The sequence below is a fragment of the Labrus mixtus genome, chromosome 2 (assembly GCF_963584025.1).
Source record: "Labrus mixtus chromosome 2, fLabMix1.1, whole genome shotgun sequence".
NCBI lineage: Eukaryota > Metazoa > Chordata > Actinopteri > Labriformes > Labridae > Labrus > Labrus mixtus.
Genome location: NC_083613.1, coordinates 16,516,584 through 16,533,810, shown reverse-complemented (window position 1 = coordinate 16,533,810; position 17,227 = coordinate 16,516,584). Strand labels below are relative to the sequence as shown.

Below are 17,227 nucleotides of genomic sequence, written 5' to 3'. Positions count from 1 at the left end.
TTTTTAAAAATGAATAAATTAAGCTAATTATCTCTATCAAATTTGTTTTTCTTAGATATTTAAATAAAAACTACAACACTTGTAGAATCTCTTTCAGTCTGCAGTGTCAGCTTCCTTCTCTCAGCCTCATTGAAAGTAAATGATAATATGTTCTATTGTTTCCTGTTGTTGACAAAAACTCATGGGAGTCATCTGCATTCGCCGTCCTTCCTGTTGTTAATTTTAAATGTTCTCATTAAAATAGGTCAAGCAGATATGTAGTTACTCGTCTCCAACTCTTAACACGTTACACTCTCTCCCTTTGTCTCTCTAAACACACATACAACATGAAAGCCCTGTGTCTTGTTTTGTATGACGTTATGAAAACAATCTGTTACGACGACGTGCTTTAAGTGAATATTTATTTGCAGCCGTGTACATTCAGGTGAAGTCTTACTAGGAAGCCGAACTTCTCACACATACTGAACAGAACAGGCGCTGTCTGCATACACTGCGGACCAATCACAATCAGGCTCAGTCAGCAACCAATAGGAACACATGTTACTAACTTACAACACAACAGTGTTGCTAAGCAACCACAATGATATTATGTGAGAATATTACATCTTACTAATGGCCTCTTGCAAAAACAGAAAAAGAAAAGGAGCATACTCGACAGTAAAGTTTCAGGTGCACTAAAAAGAGACAGAAACGTCAGCACACTAAATGTCCTTTAAGTTTCCTTTATCTGGGAAAGAGCAGCAAAACAACAACGGATGCCTTTCAGCACTAGGCCGTAATCAGCGTTGAGCGCAACTCTGATGGAGGCCTAGTGCTCTTACACAGATAAAGGTAATTTAAAGGACATTTAGTGTGCTCTTAATAACATACAGTGCAAATCATTCCATTGCTTTGCTATTTTTCACAGATCCACAGTTTGGATACGTCACATCTGAGATCATTCCAGTTTGCCTCTTTTTTCTTGCCCGCTCCAAAATGGACACAGTCCTCTTCGCCCCATCGTGGATCTCCTCCACCGTTATCAGGTTGACCTGCCCGCCAGTACCTGTAAGAGGGGAACAAGAAAGATAATTTTCACCGGATTTCTCGCTTTCACAAAACAATCATGATGTTCATTGAGAATATATTATTGGCCCAAGCACCCAAACATGTTTGCTCTTCATGCAAGCAGTATTAGAAAATTGCAGTTTTTCTCATTTATTGTGGCTCAATTCTCAAATAAAACTATTTTTTTTGGCTGACATGGCAACAAAAACAGTGAAAAACATGAAAAAAGGTTGAATCATTTCGTCCAGTGCGGCTCACACGATGACAAAAATACTTTTAATGTTGGTGGCATTGACCACAACGACTCCGTTTTGAACCAAGTATGAACTGTGTTTGGTGAATTTGGATGTTTTTTAAATATGAAAGTTGTAACAATTGTATTTAACAGTTTGGAGAATGTTAGGACTGTTTTAAAAAATTGTGTTCCTTACCCCCGAGTCAGGGGAGTGTCATCCGTCCATTTCCAGGTGCCTTCATTGTCCCGGTCACTCAGACCAATCCAAGTGTCTGCTTTGATGTTGTTAGTTAGAAATTCCTGTTGGAGGAAGAGAGCCTGTATTTTTATTTCGATTTTAGCTTTATAATTAAAAAAAGTCTGCTCAAACAGGCCGTTTTGGGACTTATCCCTTCATGACATCACAAAGGGCAGTAACCCCTCCCCAGGTGGGTGACACTCCCACAACTAGGTGTTTGTACTGCCCTCTAGGTGAACCAGCACGAGGCCACCCAAGCCCTTCCAGAGAGGGGCGTGGTCAGACCCAACTCATTTACATTTAAAGGTACAGACACAGAAACAGTGTGTTCTGAGCAGGGCTGAAATAGAGGGGTTTATAGGCATGATCAAATACAGGATCAGAGTGGATTTAGAACAATGTATGACCACTTACCTCCTCTGTAAACATTATGTCAGTAAATATCCAGTGTTTCGGGGCCTATGATGATGCTCGTTTGTGTACGTACGAGCACGTATGACGAGGGAGATCGAGCAACAGGTTGTGCAGTTCGCCTAACGGCCATGCGGTATCGCTACAAAGGCAGTATTTTTTACAGTTACATATAGCCCCTTTAAGTAGTATAAAATTGAAAATCATTAGTGACCTTAAAGTATCCTGGCATGTGGAACATTGGACAAAATCATTACTCTGTAGGGCCTCTTGAGGTAGCAATGGAGTTCACTCATCCAGTCTACATACATTTTCGTGGACCTATAAACTCCATGTCTATACGTCTAGCTAAAGAACATATAGCGGCTAAGCCTAAAACTTAAAGTCACTGAGGGGCTAGATAGACGGGCTAATCTAGCCTATTAATGGACGCGTTTGCCAGCTTCACTCCTGAGCGTAAGAATTCGAAATAAGACAGTCCAATATCTTCTTCGTTTAGGAATATTTATTTCTCATTCCATCATTGTCTTGATTAATGTCACATGTGAGCTGTTCAAACAATAATCCAGATATTTCCGTTTACATTCACTCCTGTTACCTCATAGCGTGGCTAAAGCGGTCAAAAAAGTGTAATTGCTCCCCGTCTAACAACACCTGACACCCCAGTGATAGTTCCTACCTATATAGAGTTTCACCTTAACCTAAAGGTGACACCTGCTGGAACAATTTGTGTTTGCACTTCCGAAACATGGCTCCTATAGAACACATTACCTGCTCTTCAAAACTGTCTACAACCACCAGATCTGCTCCATTGTCTCTGCAGTCTTGTCTGCTTCCTTCCCAAGTCTTAGTGTGTGTTGAGAAGAGATAACAGGAACAACGGAACATCTTCCATCCAGTAGGACAAGTTTTCTCTGTAAAAAAATAGGACAAACTAAAAACATTAGAGAACCAGCAAGACTTAGAAGACAATGAAACATGTCCATACACAGTTTCAAATGAATGTTCATTCAACTGATTTATTCTCAAAAGGATTTACAAAAACAATAGAAACCACTTTCTTAAACACTCACAATTGGAAACAAAGTCGCTACAAACTCAAAATCCTAAACTCTGCAGATGAGGGGAAGAAGTCCAATCTTTAGAGTTTGCAGCAGCGCATTTGGGGCATCAATAGAAAATGCTGTTTTGCCCAGTTCAGTGAAACTTGAGGGACTTTAAGAACGAGCCAATCAGTAGAATGTATCGTGTAGGTGCCCACTCCAACAGGTGTGTTATGTAAGGAAGACGTTTTTTTCCGATGAGGGCTTTGAAATATATGTTTCTTGGACCCCTCTTTAAGAAACGGCCAAACAACCTTCTCATACAGGACACAATGATGAGCATCGAATCTATCTATAAATCTGAGAGCAGAGTGATAGACAACGTCCAGAGGCTTTAGAGTTGAAGCTGCAGCATGTCTATAGATCACATTGCCGTAATCCAGAGCTGACAAGTATACAGCCTCAGCAGTTATTTTTCTAGCGGATTAAGGAAAACTTGATTTGTTTCTGTACAGCTGTACAACTTTCTGCAGCGACTTGTGAAATGTCAAAAGACGTGTCCAAGACTAGCTCCCAGTTTGGCCTGAGAGATCAGATCTCCACGTGTCCTGGATGGGTTTTCACCTGTACTCAAGGCTTTCCATTTGTTATAAGATCACTCAGAAGGCATGTTAACATACGCTTTTAAACAGGACCTTCTACTTTTGCCCTTAAATGGGGTCAAATTCATGATGAGCAACTCTAACGAGGAACTAGAATTGCATTAGATGTTTTTTTGCAGATCAAAATGTTTAAGGAAGTGAAACTCTTTCAAATGCTGATTGTGTTACTGAGAGTCATTGGCCGCATGTGACGCATGATAGTTGGCCATGAACTAGAGACACTAAACTCGTTCAAATGTAGATTCTGTCACTTTGAGACAGTGGTCACCGTCTTAAACAGTGGTTCTGAACTTGTCGGGCAAGGAGCCATTTTAAGTGGGTCTCAAGTGTGCGCCAGGAAAAAGTGTCAAAAAGTCTATGAGGCGCTTTTTAAACATTTGTTTTCTTCTGTTTCTTTGTTCTGTCACGCATACATTGATGTGTGGACCAATAACCGTGCACTTAAGTCCCTTGTGTGCTGGGAGAATACCTACTCATACCTACGCAGGAGCTCAAAAGGTTCCTCTAAACAGGGTTAACTAAAGTAGTTCCTAGTTCCTGCGGTGCAGAATCAATATAAAAGGCTTCCAACAGTTCCTAGAACCATGACAATGCTCCCGAGGTCCACAAACGCCTATACACTTCAACACAAACTGCATGAAACAAATACTTTTTAAAGAATTACAAGTGGAAAAGGTCACACACACACACACACACACACACACACACACACCCATAATGAATTCAGTGGCAAACTGTAAATATATTTGGCAGAAGTGAGAAGATAACAGCGTCTATCTAAAGTATAACAGAAGAGCACTCACTCTGTTTTGACAGAGTCTGAAGTCTTTCCAGCTCTTTAGTCATTTCAGTGAGGTTGGCATTCAGCAGGTCTCGCTGTTCAGTCAGGGAGGACAGCTCGTTCTCTCTGTCCTGCAGACGCTCAGTAAAATTGGCATTGGTGATGGAGAATTCTGATGACGAGTCATGAGCTAACATGAATAAATAAAAAAACATGATTCTCTTTGTTAGAGCATACGGTCATTGTTTCCCAGCAAATACCTTTATACTACGGGTGACAAACGGTTAATACAATTGCAATCAATCACTCAATGGCAAAAGTTAATTGTGATTACGTTTTTGTTTTGCTTTTATTTTGTACTGTCTTAAACCTTGGTACTTTACTTCCTTTTTGGATAAAAACTTGTTTTTTTACTATGAAAGAATATAAGGACTTACTGGTCGATCAAAAGTTGGGACATTAAGCTGACCACAGAAAAAAAAGGAACATGCTACTGATGGAAAAGTAAATGAAAACAGCTTACAGGAACGGTAAAAAGTGATCAGCCGAGATGTGTTGGAGCTTTTTAAAGTAAATGTATTCAAAGGAGCAGTTGTGTCGTTACTTTCCATCAGTGTGACAAGAGGAAAACTAACTAACTAACTAACTAAGGCCTACCACACACTAAAAGATTTTTATAAATCTTAAACAATTAAACGACCCAATTGCAAATCTTTAAAAAAAAAAAAAAACTACTCTATTAAACAAACACAAACACGTGCCCAGGTGTCAAAAAAGGTTAAATGGAAGTCCAACAGGAAACACATGAGAGAAGTGACACAGAAGGGAACAAACGCAGAGACAAAATAGACCAGTGGTTATCAAAACCATGCACATATGCTTATGTGTTCTTGTGTCTATGTTTTTGTGCTGCATTTTCCTGTATGCTTTTTAATGTTTTCTTAAATGTCATCAACCTGCCAGGGACTGCAGATGAAAATTAGCCTGCATGGCTAAATCTGGCACATTTACATGTGTGACTTTGTTGCTCTTGTTAATTAATGTGCGTTGTCCCTTTTAAATAAAGAAATCTAAATCTAACCAGGTGTGACAGACAGGACAGGTGAAACTGACGAGGGCAATTCCATTGCCGAGAAAACACACAAGGGGTTCTTCTCATGTCTCGCACATTGCATCCACGTGTCCCTTCACTTCCATCCATGAATTGCGTCTTAGTCCCTCCCATCAGAGATAAACAGAGAGACGTGAGGAAACGAAGCAGAGGAGAGAGGAAACGAGGAAATATGTTTTAAGAGACATTAGAAGGACCCAAGGACAGGAGGTAAAACTAGGCCTGAAACACTGGGGAAATAACTACAAAATAAAACAGGAAACACTAAAGACCAACAGAGACCTTGAGATATAACGATAAAAACAAACACAAGAGTAGAAAATAAAAAGTTAAACTAAGGGGCTGGTTAACAAAAATACAGAACTAAACCAGAAACTCATGACAACAATGAGGGCATTTTAATGGTTTAAGAAGAGAGTATTTGGAGATTCATAATTTAGCTCCCCTTTGCAAAATTAGCTCAGACCAAGTTAAGCTTCTGTATGCTCCTGTGTTCATTTTGTAAAACACTTTAAACACGCTTTAAGTAGTGTTGTAGTCAAGGTCACACTAACCGAGACCAAGACATACCCGAGACCAGAGTGCTGAGGAACAAGTCATTTAGAGGTCGAGACTGAGTCAAGACCAAGACCATGAATATCACAGAAAAATCATCATCTTGTGTGCAGCCGACGTGTCACTCCAGTAACACTGGATAGCTTGCAACAGTAACCGGGGGATACAAATCAGATTATGAAGGAGTTGAAGTTACATGTTGTTTTAAAAAGAGCCGTTTTCCTTCTAATCACAGAAATGACGTGGAAAAATCCTGTCAGAGGTGGTCTTGACCGGTCTTGATTTAAAATCTGCAGTCTGAGACAAGACTGAGTTAAAATGCATTCGATTCCCGAGACAAGAATGAGACCTTCAAAAAGTGGTCTTGAAACCAAGAGTGATTCTGAGAACTGCAACACAAGCTTTAAGAGCAACAAGTTCAGGGAAATGTTTACAACGGTTAAGACAGAAGTAGGAAAAGCCAGAACTGGATAGAGATTAATTTGGTAAATGGGGGAACTTTCAAAGCAGACTGCTCCTGAATATAACCAGCTCCCCCTGATATTAAGATAAGTCAAACTGACTCACAGTGGACACCGAGGGCGATGATCCCAGCCAGTAGGATAAGACTCAGCAGTCCCAGAAGAAGAACAACAACTCTGTAAAATCTCCTCCCTGAGCTCTCTGGACCTGAACACAGATAGAAGCATACGGGACAAATAATAATGGCATGTAATCAAACACGTTTATGCACAGCTCAGTCAGAACAAGCACTCTTACCTGTCTGATATGTCGGAGGTTTTGTGTCGACAGGTTTTTCATATTCAATATTGGCGTAGATTTCCGCCATCACTCCCACTGATGCCTACAAGGTCTGCTCTGCAGCGTGGACTGTGTTTGAATGCTGAAAAACTCCGTTTGGTTTCAAGTTCACATTTTCTCAATCTTGTGAGGAAGTAACACGTTTCAAAGGTGATCAAAATAGTGTGATAACAACCATTCACCACAGGAACATTCTTTTTTATAATCTCATGTCTGTGTACTTCAAGCTAGGACACAGAAGACCTTTTTAAATTCACCAATATACAAGAGAGACTGGAATGATTAATACAAAGGCTGCAGAGTGTGAAAACCATAAAGCAGATGAGTTGGTGACCTTTCATGTCCTCTGCAAAGGAACCAATAAATTATTGGGATACTATCAGAAACCCTCAGAGAGCTTTCAGATATTTGGAAATAAGTCTTTGTTTTTAGAGGTATTTAGGCCCTGTTCACACTTGACTTCTTTTTTCAACTGCCAGTGCCTTTTTTACATACAAGCCTATGGAAAAATTAAAAAGGATGACGCCTTTTTAAACAGTGCTGTGCCCGATGCCTTTTTCAGTTGAATTTTATTTCAACTTTTCAGAAAAGCGCTGGGTGACGTCAAGCGCCTTTCTGACAGCTGACCACCAGGACGAGTAGTAACCTACGTCCCTAGTTACCTGTGCCCAAAAAGATGTCATGCACCCAAAAATGGTGAACTTCCACCAGATATGTGTGCTTTGCGTGTCCGCTCCGGTCTGTTACGGGTCCGTGCACCCTCAACACCCACCGGTCGTTTTTCTGACCCGTCAAAACGGAGAGTTTTATTCTGAAAATAAATTGGATGTTTTAATGTTGTATCGGTGTTTGACTTCCCGTCCCGTTTGTTCTTTTCTGTGATAAATTGATGCGTTGTGCTCCGGCCGGCTCCGGCGCGGTTGCACCGTAGACTGGATCCCGTTGTTAAGGTTACAGAACACTCTCACATAAGCGCTCAAAAGGCTCTGAAGGCAGAGCTTTTTTCTGAAAAAAGAAGTCCAGTGTGAACACGGACATTATCATCAACATCATTATATATTTGTTTTTCTAAGCCAAATTTGAGCCTTTAAACTATATGGGTTATTGATTTTACAAACTCATGTAAGGTTCCCTGCAATACATCAGACACAGACTCATTTATGGGTCAGACAACCTCTCGTGAGGAAGAATTGATAATCATTCATCATACCAAATTGTTAGTGTGGGTGGATGTACATGAAGCCAAAGATGCAGGATTGAAAGGTGTGCTGCACACAGCATGATCCTGAACATGTTTGACTTTTGACCAGACATGAAGCTTACACCAAGAATACATAGTTTTGGTTCCCTTATTGTTGTAATGTCAATTTCTCAATCTCTGTTTGGACAAAGGACTACATTAAATGATAATATGTGCCTACTTGAGTTTTTCCGACATGTTGCAGAGCATGTCATCATATTTACTCTCTATTTCAGGAGTCACAATTAATTTATTTACTATCTCATATTGTGTTTCAGGTGAATTTTTCTTGCCACTGTAACTTTTGCTAAAATGTTGCTAAGTACCACGCTCATGATGGATTAACGTTGGGTCTTTGTAATATAGCAATGAGTAAGGTCTTTTACCTGCTTTTGTAAAATGTCTCAAGATAACACTTACAAACATCCATACAAATAAAGATTGATTGATCTGTCTGAACTTGTGATTTTTTTTAGCATCGTATAAGACTTTGCGCAAGATCTGATCATCAAGCTGTTCACCAAAGTCCTTTTCCCAGTATGATTAATAGTTTTCATAGTCTTATTATTCATAAGCAGCTGCTCGTACATATTAGTCATCACCTTCTTAGTAAGTTTCGTTGCTTATCAAGCATATCTATCTTTAACCCCCTTTTATTACATGAGGTGGAGTTAAACAATAAAAGTGTGTACAGGGAGAAGATGAAACTCTGGAATGATTTCAATGTTGCACCAAGATATATATCATATATCATGAACTTTTAGACTTCCAGCTGCCTGCCATTCTCTGAACCCTAGATCAGTACAACATTCAAAGTCAGGATTTTTAGCAATAGTAGCCACTAATATTGACTTAAACTACCAGGGCCAAAGATACCCTTGGGTGTAATTTGTGCTATTCCACTTCAATTCTGGGTATACCTTTCAAGGTGGGGGGACATTGATGTTTGCTACTACACCAGCTATAGGCATAGAAGATATAGGCATCAAGGAGCCACAGACTTAGGGCCGCTTTTGAATAAACCCTGATTACAATGTTACTTTTTACACTACTGCTAACCTTTGGCTTTTCCTTGACCTTATCACGATCACTCTTCACTCACTCAACAACCCACCCACAACAACCAAGAAATACCTGACATAAGTTACATCTAATAGAGGTAGACATTTCAGAGCCTTCAAGTTAAGGTTTTAAAACAAATCTCAATCCATTCTGATTCTTCAAAAAAAAGAGGAAGAGTAAAAAGTCAGCCTCAATAATTGTTGGTTCTCAAACTGATGAAACTCAAACTATAATCATTTGAGAAGAACATTTAATTTTAGTAATCGCAAAATCTAGACATAAAGTAGAAAGATAATAATGTTAAATAAATCTACATACGTTAGCAGCTCTACAGCCTGTTTAGTATCTGTTATGTATTTTTCTCACCAAATGGCACGTCAGATCTGTTCATCAAATGTTGTGCAATAAACACAGCGTGGAAACAGAACCACAGAAACCACTGTGCTTATCTGCACATTAAGCTGGAATCAGTTAAAATGTTCTAAGTGGTGAACTTTATGACAGTTTTAATCATATTTTGAAGGCTGAACTATGTTGCTTTCTTCTGCGAACAAAAATCTGAGGTAATAATCATGACCTGAGGAGTCCCACAGGGTTCAGTCCTAGGTCCTATATCATTTAACCTTACATGCTCCCTGTGTAAGGAAATAAAGAAATCTTGGTGTTTTAAAAGATTGGATCAAAGAGAGCTCATACAGACCAGTGCAGGAAGAGTTCCAACTAAAATCAGTGAGTTGGGACTTTATGATTCGTTTTATTATTTTGTTTGCTCAGGAAATACATGTAAAGAGTGAAATTACGAAAGTAAACCACATACATTCTATGGCCTAAAAAGTAATAACAAACAAATCAGCTTTGATAGGCACATAATTACTTGAATTTGATTGTAAAGCTTGTTTGCAGATGTTTATTTTGTACTCTGCTGCTGTCTCTGTCACTGCCAGTGAAACAGGACCATAGTGGCCGGGAAAGTGTGGACACAGGACGGGAGGGGGAGCTTTGAAGAGAGCATTTGTTTAGATCAGAAAATCTGCCTTGAACGCTGCATAGTTAGCCTTTAAATGTAATGCATTACAAGCAACTATGCCAAGCCATAAGTAGAAGTCGTCAACTACAACTTTAAACCTCTTGTGTAGCTGCTTTAATTTAAGTTATGTTAAATATTGATGCGAAACAAAGTGATGACAGAGTGTGACTTCTGGTGTCTATTTCTCAGAACCCCAAAAAAATGTTCAAAAGAAGTGAGTTTGAATGATTTGAACAGTACGAGAAATAAACAAGGCTTTTGACCTCCATGATCTGTTTACAAGTGTTACCTTCCAGACTTTAAGAGTGTAGCCAAGAAATGATCTGTGTAATAGTTATAGTAACTGTTATTGCTGATTTTATAAAGAGAGCCTGTTGTAAAAAACATTTCACATCTAAATCCAACATTTCACATTAAATGTATTTAAATATGTACTTCACAAATCACAGTGGTGTGTCAGAGGTTATTTAAGATGATTTTTAGGATATAAATAAACTTTTGCAGAGTTATAAAAGACGAAGAAAGGAGTTATCGTAAAACTTCATCAGTTTCAGTTTCCATCACATCTGAAAGTCGTGACTTCCTCAAAAGAAAAAAAACCCATCAAATGTGAAACCCAAATGAGTTTTCAGCGATCAAACACAGCCCACACTGCAGAGCAGATCTTCCTGTAAACAGTTGGAATCACCCCTGTGAGTGATGGAGGAATTAAATGTTGAATCTGAACGTCCTTGGACATCTCAGAGAGGTAAGAGTGTTTGATCAGACCGAGTTGTGCACAAACTTTTATCCACTTTTTAAAGCGTCTTGAGATAATTTATTATGAATTGGTGCTATACAAATAATGGTTGATTGAAACGTGTTAAATTATCTGTCACAACTGTTGCTCCTTAATGCTCCTTTCTGTGTTCAGGTCCCAGGAGCTCACAGAGGAGATGTCACGGAGCTGTTGATTGGTTTCTGGTGCCACTGAGTTTTCTCTTTCTGGCTGGTATCATCGGCCTCACCCTCCACTGTGAGTCGGTTGTTTAGAAATCATTGTAGATCCGGTAAAACATGTTATTTTCTGTGGCTGTTGGCTCAGAGAAATGAACCCAGTCTTGGCTTGCTTTTTTCTTTACCTTTGTCAAAAAGTTTCTTCTCAGCCTTAAAGAATGTTTGAAGTGTTTTGAAAAGCACAACAGAATAAATTTAGATAAATCAGCATATGGGAGCGTCCCAGAATCAAATGTAGTTATTTTTGCGCTAATCTTAGCAAGGGAATAAAAATATATTTTAAATATTGTCTCTTTAAATCCTTTGAATGTCTTTATTGTTACAGCACCATGTCGGAGCTGGAAATAAACTTTTATGCACTTTATCAAGCCTTTATCAAGATGTGAAAATAAATAATGTATAAATATATATATTTATGACTAAATGTGTAATAATTGGGGAGTTTAGGAACTATAGGGCCCTGCTTGGGAATGTCAGAAAGCTGTCAGGTTTAAAAGGAGTTAGCAGAGCATAGGGTGGGGCCAAGGCATTACAGGCTTGCAAAACAGCCAATAAAATCTCAATTCTTAAACTCACAGCCAGCCACGGAAGCCAGCAGGTGTCATGTGGTCACTTCTCTCTGCCTGGCAGTAGTGTCTTGAAGGAATTGCACTCTTTGGATGTTACGTTTGCTGATGCTGGTATAAAGAGCCTTAAAATAGTCTAGAAGAGTTAAATGCATGGATGACTTTTTCTAAGTCTGGTGGAGAAAGGAATACTTTTGTTTTGCTTAGTTGTCTGAGCCATGAGCTCATGACTCAAACAAATAAACTTTAGTCAGTAATACTGCATGAGGTTTTGTTTATGTAAAGAAACATGCATCTTTAATTTATTTCAGGCCACGACTTAACTCGTCATTCATTGACAGAAGCCAATCTTACCGAGCGTCTCCAGGACAGAGAGAACCAGCTGTCCTCCCTGACTGAACAGAGAGACCTGCTGACTGCCAACCTCACTGAAATGACTAAAGAGCTACAAAGACTTCAGAGTGTGTATTTTTTTTTAATACAAATGATAATTAAGCAAAACGTTGATCTGAAATATGTAAATTAGCCTATTAAAAAGTATTTTAACTTAACATTTTGCCCCCCTTGTTGATGATGAATGTGATGAAATGTCATCAAGTTGGGCACCTAATTCTTTTCCCAATTTCCGACTTGTTGTTCAGACTTTAGCAGGCGTTTCTGTGCATTTTCCAAATCGGAAACTCGTCTTTTAGTTGTGTCCGACAACGCGTGAATGCAGCTACAGCCCCAACTAGTGACGTGTGGGTACACAACATTTGACAGGCTTTTAATGAACTTCTAGTATCACATGGGATGATCTCATCATGGGAATGAGACTCAAAATAAAAGCAAACTAAAAGACCATGTTTACAACTGTTATTAACACGTGTCCTGAGTGAACCGATCATAAAAGGACAGCCATAAGTACAGGTGTAAAACATATCCAGGATACATTCAGATATGATCACAGGCCAAATTAGGAGGTGGTATGGAAGTCATCTGTCCACATTAGTTTGACAGTGTGTGTATGCATGTGTTGTCTGCTCTTCAATGTTTGATGTTTGTCGTGTGTTACAGAGAAAACCTGTTCTGAGGGATGGAAGTCGTTCTCTCGTTCCTGTTATCTCTTCTCAAACCAGACTAAGACTTGGGAAGGAAGCAGACAAGACTGTAGATACAGAAGAGCAGATCTGGTGATCGTGGACAGTCTTGAAGAACAGGTCATGTATTCTTTATAGAGTTATTCTTGTCAGAATCAGGGGTGTACATAAGAGTGTGTTCAATGAATGAAAAACCCTGCTGAGACATATTTCTTATTTTTTTCTCTATAGATCAAATCAACTTAACTTGTCCTCATATCTGCTTAAATATTTAATTTACAGATCTGTTTAGCACGACTTTGTACAAAAATAAATAAACAAATATCTTTAAAAAATGCTAAATAAACATCTTGTTTCCTAACCGATAAAACACAAGGGCATCTTTTTTAAATGGTTAAATTCAATTACAAAAAAATGCAGTAATTACAACTTGCAACAGCAGAGTACTGCATCATAATGAATGTGATATATTATAATATACTTACTTCAAGCGACAACCTCCGGTCTTGAAAAATGAGGCCAATGTGGAAGTGCAAAATCCTGCAGTTTGTCGAGTGTCTTCTTGAGGCTGGAAGTCACAAACACATGACTGGCAAAAGAGCCGTTTTTAGCCTGTCGTTAGGTTGACTGAAAGGTATAGGCTGAGACAGCATTTCTATCATGGCAGCGGCTGTCGATTAGCCTCTGGAACCCCCTGCAGGAACGGATGGCTGATGTCACTTAGGCTTCCTACATTAATATCTACAGTCTATGACTTCCTCTGGTGGTTGGTTATGGACTGCTTACTGGTTAATAGATAGACCCCGCCCAACTAACTGTGATTGACTGGCTTCACCTGAGTGGAAGGGCATATAAACCAGGCTTTCTCTCTCTCTCTCTCTCTCTCTCTCTCTGGACAGCCAACACGCACAACCTGCTTTCATGGTTGGGGTTTGTTTGAGAATAAAACTGTTGCTTAAAAGCATGTTCAGTTTGTGAACCTCCCTTTACTGTTATGGCCTAAACGAGCTGGTCATAACAAATGAGATGATTTCACATAAAGTACTTTAATAAAACTTTGATGCTTATACTTTAGTTTGAATACAAACAGCAACACTTTGTATCACTACTAAAATTAGAGTTCAGGGAATTTCTTCTTCTACTGACCCCTCTGCACTTTACCTTTGTTATGATTGTTGTTCTACATGTTGTGAGATTAATCTTCCAATGCAAATATTATACAATAAACATTTTTTAAATAAATAAATACAGGCTCTCTAACTTCAACAGGAATTCCTCACTGACAACCTCGAGAGAGACACTTGGATTGGTTTGAGTGACAGAGACAACGAGGGCATCTGGAAATGGATGGACGGCACTCCGCTGACTCAAGCGTAAGGCACACAGTAAATGTTTACCCCTCAGGTTTGATTCAGGCACCAACACCACTGTTCTTATCTATCATCAGATATTTTTTATGACTAAATAATGAATTCCTAAATCAAAGTTCTAACACGTCTCACATGAAGAAGAAAAACGTGTTAAATCAAGTCAGAGGAGCTAAAAGTCTATGGAGATAGAATTGTCTCAAAAAGATTTATACATATTGAAATGATATGTATAAATATGCATACATTTATAAATATACAAATACAAATATAAAAACATGACATACAAAGAAATAAACTAATTTGTATAAATAAACGTGAAAATCGAGATTTGAAAATAAATATGCTTGACTTTGTGTGTGTTTGCATTTGTGGATCGCTTTTGGGCTTTTCTCTCGATGACGTAATTTTGAGACATTCTTACCGCACACTGCGATCCACAAATAAATACCCCCAATTCGAATGCGATCACACCCTCCCCTGAACAACCAGTAGATGGCAATGTAGTGCAGCCACCGCTGGTTATGGTTATGGTTAGGTATTTGGCGCTTTTATCCAATTTACCGTCTATGACTGCTGCAGGTCTGTACACTGACTAAGTGGACTCATGTTTACTGTCTAGTAGATAAAGAAATGGCACTACAACCCACAAGAAACAGTTATCACTAGTTATTACCCATCCAGTTAGTCCACTATTCGCTTCCATGTTGTTGATCCTGCAGCAGTCATAGACGGTAAATTTGGATAAAAGCCTCTGCTAAATACCTAACCATAACCAGCGGTGGCTGCACAACACTGCCATCTACTGGTTGTTCAGGGGAGGGTGTGATCGCATTCGAATTCGGGGGTATTTATTTGTGGATTGCAGTGTGCGGTGTGTGTCTCAAAATTACGTCATCGAGAGAAAAGCCCAAAAGCGATCCACAAATGCAGAATCCACACACAAAGTCAAGTATATTTATTTTCAAATCTAGAAAATATATTTACAAATACATGTTTATTTATACAAATTAGTTTATTTATTTGTATGTCACATTTTTATATTTGTATTTGTATATTTATAAATGTATGCATATTTATACATATCATTTCGATATGTATAAATCTTTTTGAGACAATCAACATCACTGGAAAACAACTAAGAGCTGTTTTATTTTATTTATTGTTTTTCAAAGTGATAAATTCCCTACCATGTTGGCTTCTGATAGGTACTGGTGGAGCGATGAGCCTAATAATGCTGGGAATCATGGCATTGGCGAAGACTGTGTTCATCTCATCCCTGACAAAAAAACAGAGGAAAACTGGAACGATCTGAAATGTGATGCATCCAAACGGTGGATTTGTGAAGAAAAATAGTAGCAGTTATTGAGTGTTGAAATGGCTCATTTTCAAAAAATGTACACTGTCTGTTATTCATATGCAACGGCTTAATGTGCGTTGTTGTAATTCTTAAGGATAGAGTGATAACACTTTGTAATAGCAATCATTGATAAACAGTAAAATGGTTAATTTAGTGGTTACTCTCCAAACAAACCATGACATGGTAATTATTAGTTATGCTAATATGTATATTACTTTGTCTTTTTTATTGTTTAATAACATTTCATATAATATCATGGGATTAGCATTAAGTCACATCTTCCAGTTCGATGTTTCCCTATTATGAATAATGTATTATGTAATCAAGTGTGCCCAAAACTTCCCACTTCTTTTGCGGTCTTTGCGTCATCATATGATTGGTTGTGGGCTTCCGTTTTACTGTTTGGTAGCCTGCTTTTCTTTCCATGTTATTTCTCTTAGTGGCTTCCTTTGTACGTTTGTCAGCAGTTTTCCTTTTATGCCAATCTGAGGCGGTGTCCATACAGATATTACTGTTGGTCCCATAATTTGTATTCTGCACATTGTTGCTGAATTTGTAAAAAAAAATATCTGTTCTACTGTCTGAATTACTGACAAAAGTGAATATTATATCACTGTGTTTAAATAAAGATTCTCCATGTTGCTCTACAGTTTAAAGGCATTGATTACCTGATAGATATTAATGTATATAGAGAGATGTATTTTGTTTCCTGACTGTTGATGATCTCATCTCCTACATGTTGCTGATGCTGATGCCACACACACACACACACACGCACACGCACACGCACACGCACACACACACACACACACACACTCACACTTGTAGCTGAGGTAAATGGGCCGTGTGGATTTTAATTAAAGGTGGTTTTGATGACTCCATAATCTCACACACACCGGGTTACCTCTTAGACCGAGGACTCTCTGTGACAGTAAGTGAACGTTTTCATATTTTAAATATATATATATAAAGTCTGTCAGCAATATTTTTTTTTCTGATGAAATCCTGTCAGACTGAGGTTGATTCTGCGTTGGTCTGAACATCAGGGCTGCTTGTCAAAAGTTCAGGTCATAAGAGGTTAATCTAAATCTGAGGTACATCTGTTCCTCACAGAAGATGTAGCAGAGACAGAACTCTGACTCAACATCAGGTTGAATCTGTACACTGAAAATATAAAACCCCCTTTGTGTTGCTGTTCATTGTAACATACATTCAGCCTCTTTTTTTTTTTTAAAGCTAACTGTATGTTTATAGGCTGTATGTATACTGTATGATACATATCTGACACTTGAGTATATTTAAAAAGTCGTTGATCTCTCCTGTTATTTCAGTTATGTTTTAAGTTTCATGCGCTCTACTCTTCTAGCATCAATTTCTAGCCACTTCTAGCATTGTCTTCCTCATTTTAAAATATTTCGTATCAGTTAATTTCACATCATGAATATTTGTTTGAATATAAGACGACACTGATTATGAGATGACATAAACACATCGACTAAAACAAGGTGAGTGGTTGTTTTTTTAACACCTGTTAAATGAAATCATGTTTTCTATAGTTTTTCGATTCAATTGTCATTTTGTCAATTGTAATTTCAGTATTACAGTTTTTTCCAATTGCTAAAACACAATTTTGCAAACTAGGCTGG

General features: G+C 38.4%; 2 protein-coding genes across 4 annotated transcripts; one reads left to right on the top strand and one right to left on the bottom strand.

The window, feature by feature from the left end:
- Positions 1-384: 384 nt before the first annotated feature.
- On the bottom strand, positions 385-7,073 carry LOC132986756 (C-type lectin domain family 4 member E-like). Of its 3 annotated transcripts, none has more exons than XM_061053380.1 (5): positions 6,660-7,073; positions 4,440-4,607; positions 2,703-2,845; positions 1,479-1,582; positions 385-1,045 (listed from the first exon to the last, which is right to left on the bottom strand). In XM_061053380.1, exons 2-5 carry the CDS (start codon positions 4,480-4,482, stop codon positions 895-897), a joined length of 441 nt encoding a protein of 146 aa, XP_060909363.1. In that variant the 5' UTR covers positions 4,483-4,607; positions 6,660-7,073; the 3' UTR covers positions 385-894. The 3 variants fall into 3 exon arrangements, with proteins under 3 accessions (XP_060909363.1, XP_060909353.1, XP_060909344.1); XM_061053370.1 differs by having other exon boundaries at positions 6,651-7,072; XM_061053361.1 differs by lacking the exon at positions 6,660-7,073 and adding an exon at positions 4,941-5,111.
- Positions 7,074-10,809: 3,736 nt separating this feature from the next.
- On the top strand, positions 10,810-16,230 carry LOC132986747 (CD209 antigen-like protein E). The gene is made up of 6 exons (XM_061053351.1): positions 10,810-10,961; positions 11,127-11,228; positions 12,087-12,236; positions 12,832-12,974; positions 14,124-14,227; positions 15,430-16,230. Exons 1-6 carry the CDS (start codon positions 10,913-10,915, stop codon positions 15,575-15,577), a joined length of 696 nt encoding a protein of 231 aa, XP_060909334.1. The 5' UTR covers positions 10,810-10,912; the 3' UTR covers positions 15,578-16,230.
- Positions 16,231-17,227: the final 997 nt, after the last annotated feature.

Coding starts and splice junctions, on each gene's coding strand:
- LOC132986756 (XM_061053361.1), bottom strand. CDS start 5,028: ATGGAAAGTAACGACACAACTGCTCCTTTGAATACATTTACTTTAAAA. Junction 1,583..2,702: donor TAGACAGTTTTGAAGAGCAG/GTAATGTGTTCT, acceptor TTCCTCCAACAG/GAATTTCTAACTAACAACAT. Junction 1,046..1,478: donor GACACTCCCCTGACTCGGGG/GTAAGGAACACA, acceptor CCCCTCTTACAG/GTACTGGCGGGCAGGTCAAC.
- LOC132986747 (XM_061053351.1), top strand. CDS start 10,913: ATGGAGGAATTAAATGTTGAATCTGAACGTCCTTGGACATCTCAGAGA. Junction 10,962..11,126: donor TCCTTGGACATCTCAGAGAG/GTAAGAGTGTTT, acceptor TTCTGTGTTCAG/GTCCCAGGAGCTCACAGAGG. Junction 11,229..12,086: donor CATCGGCCTCACCCTCCACT/GTGAGTCGGTTG, acceptor AATTTATTTCAG/GCCACGACTTAACTCGTCAT.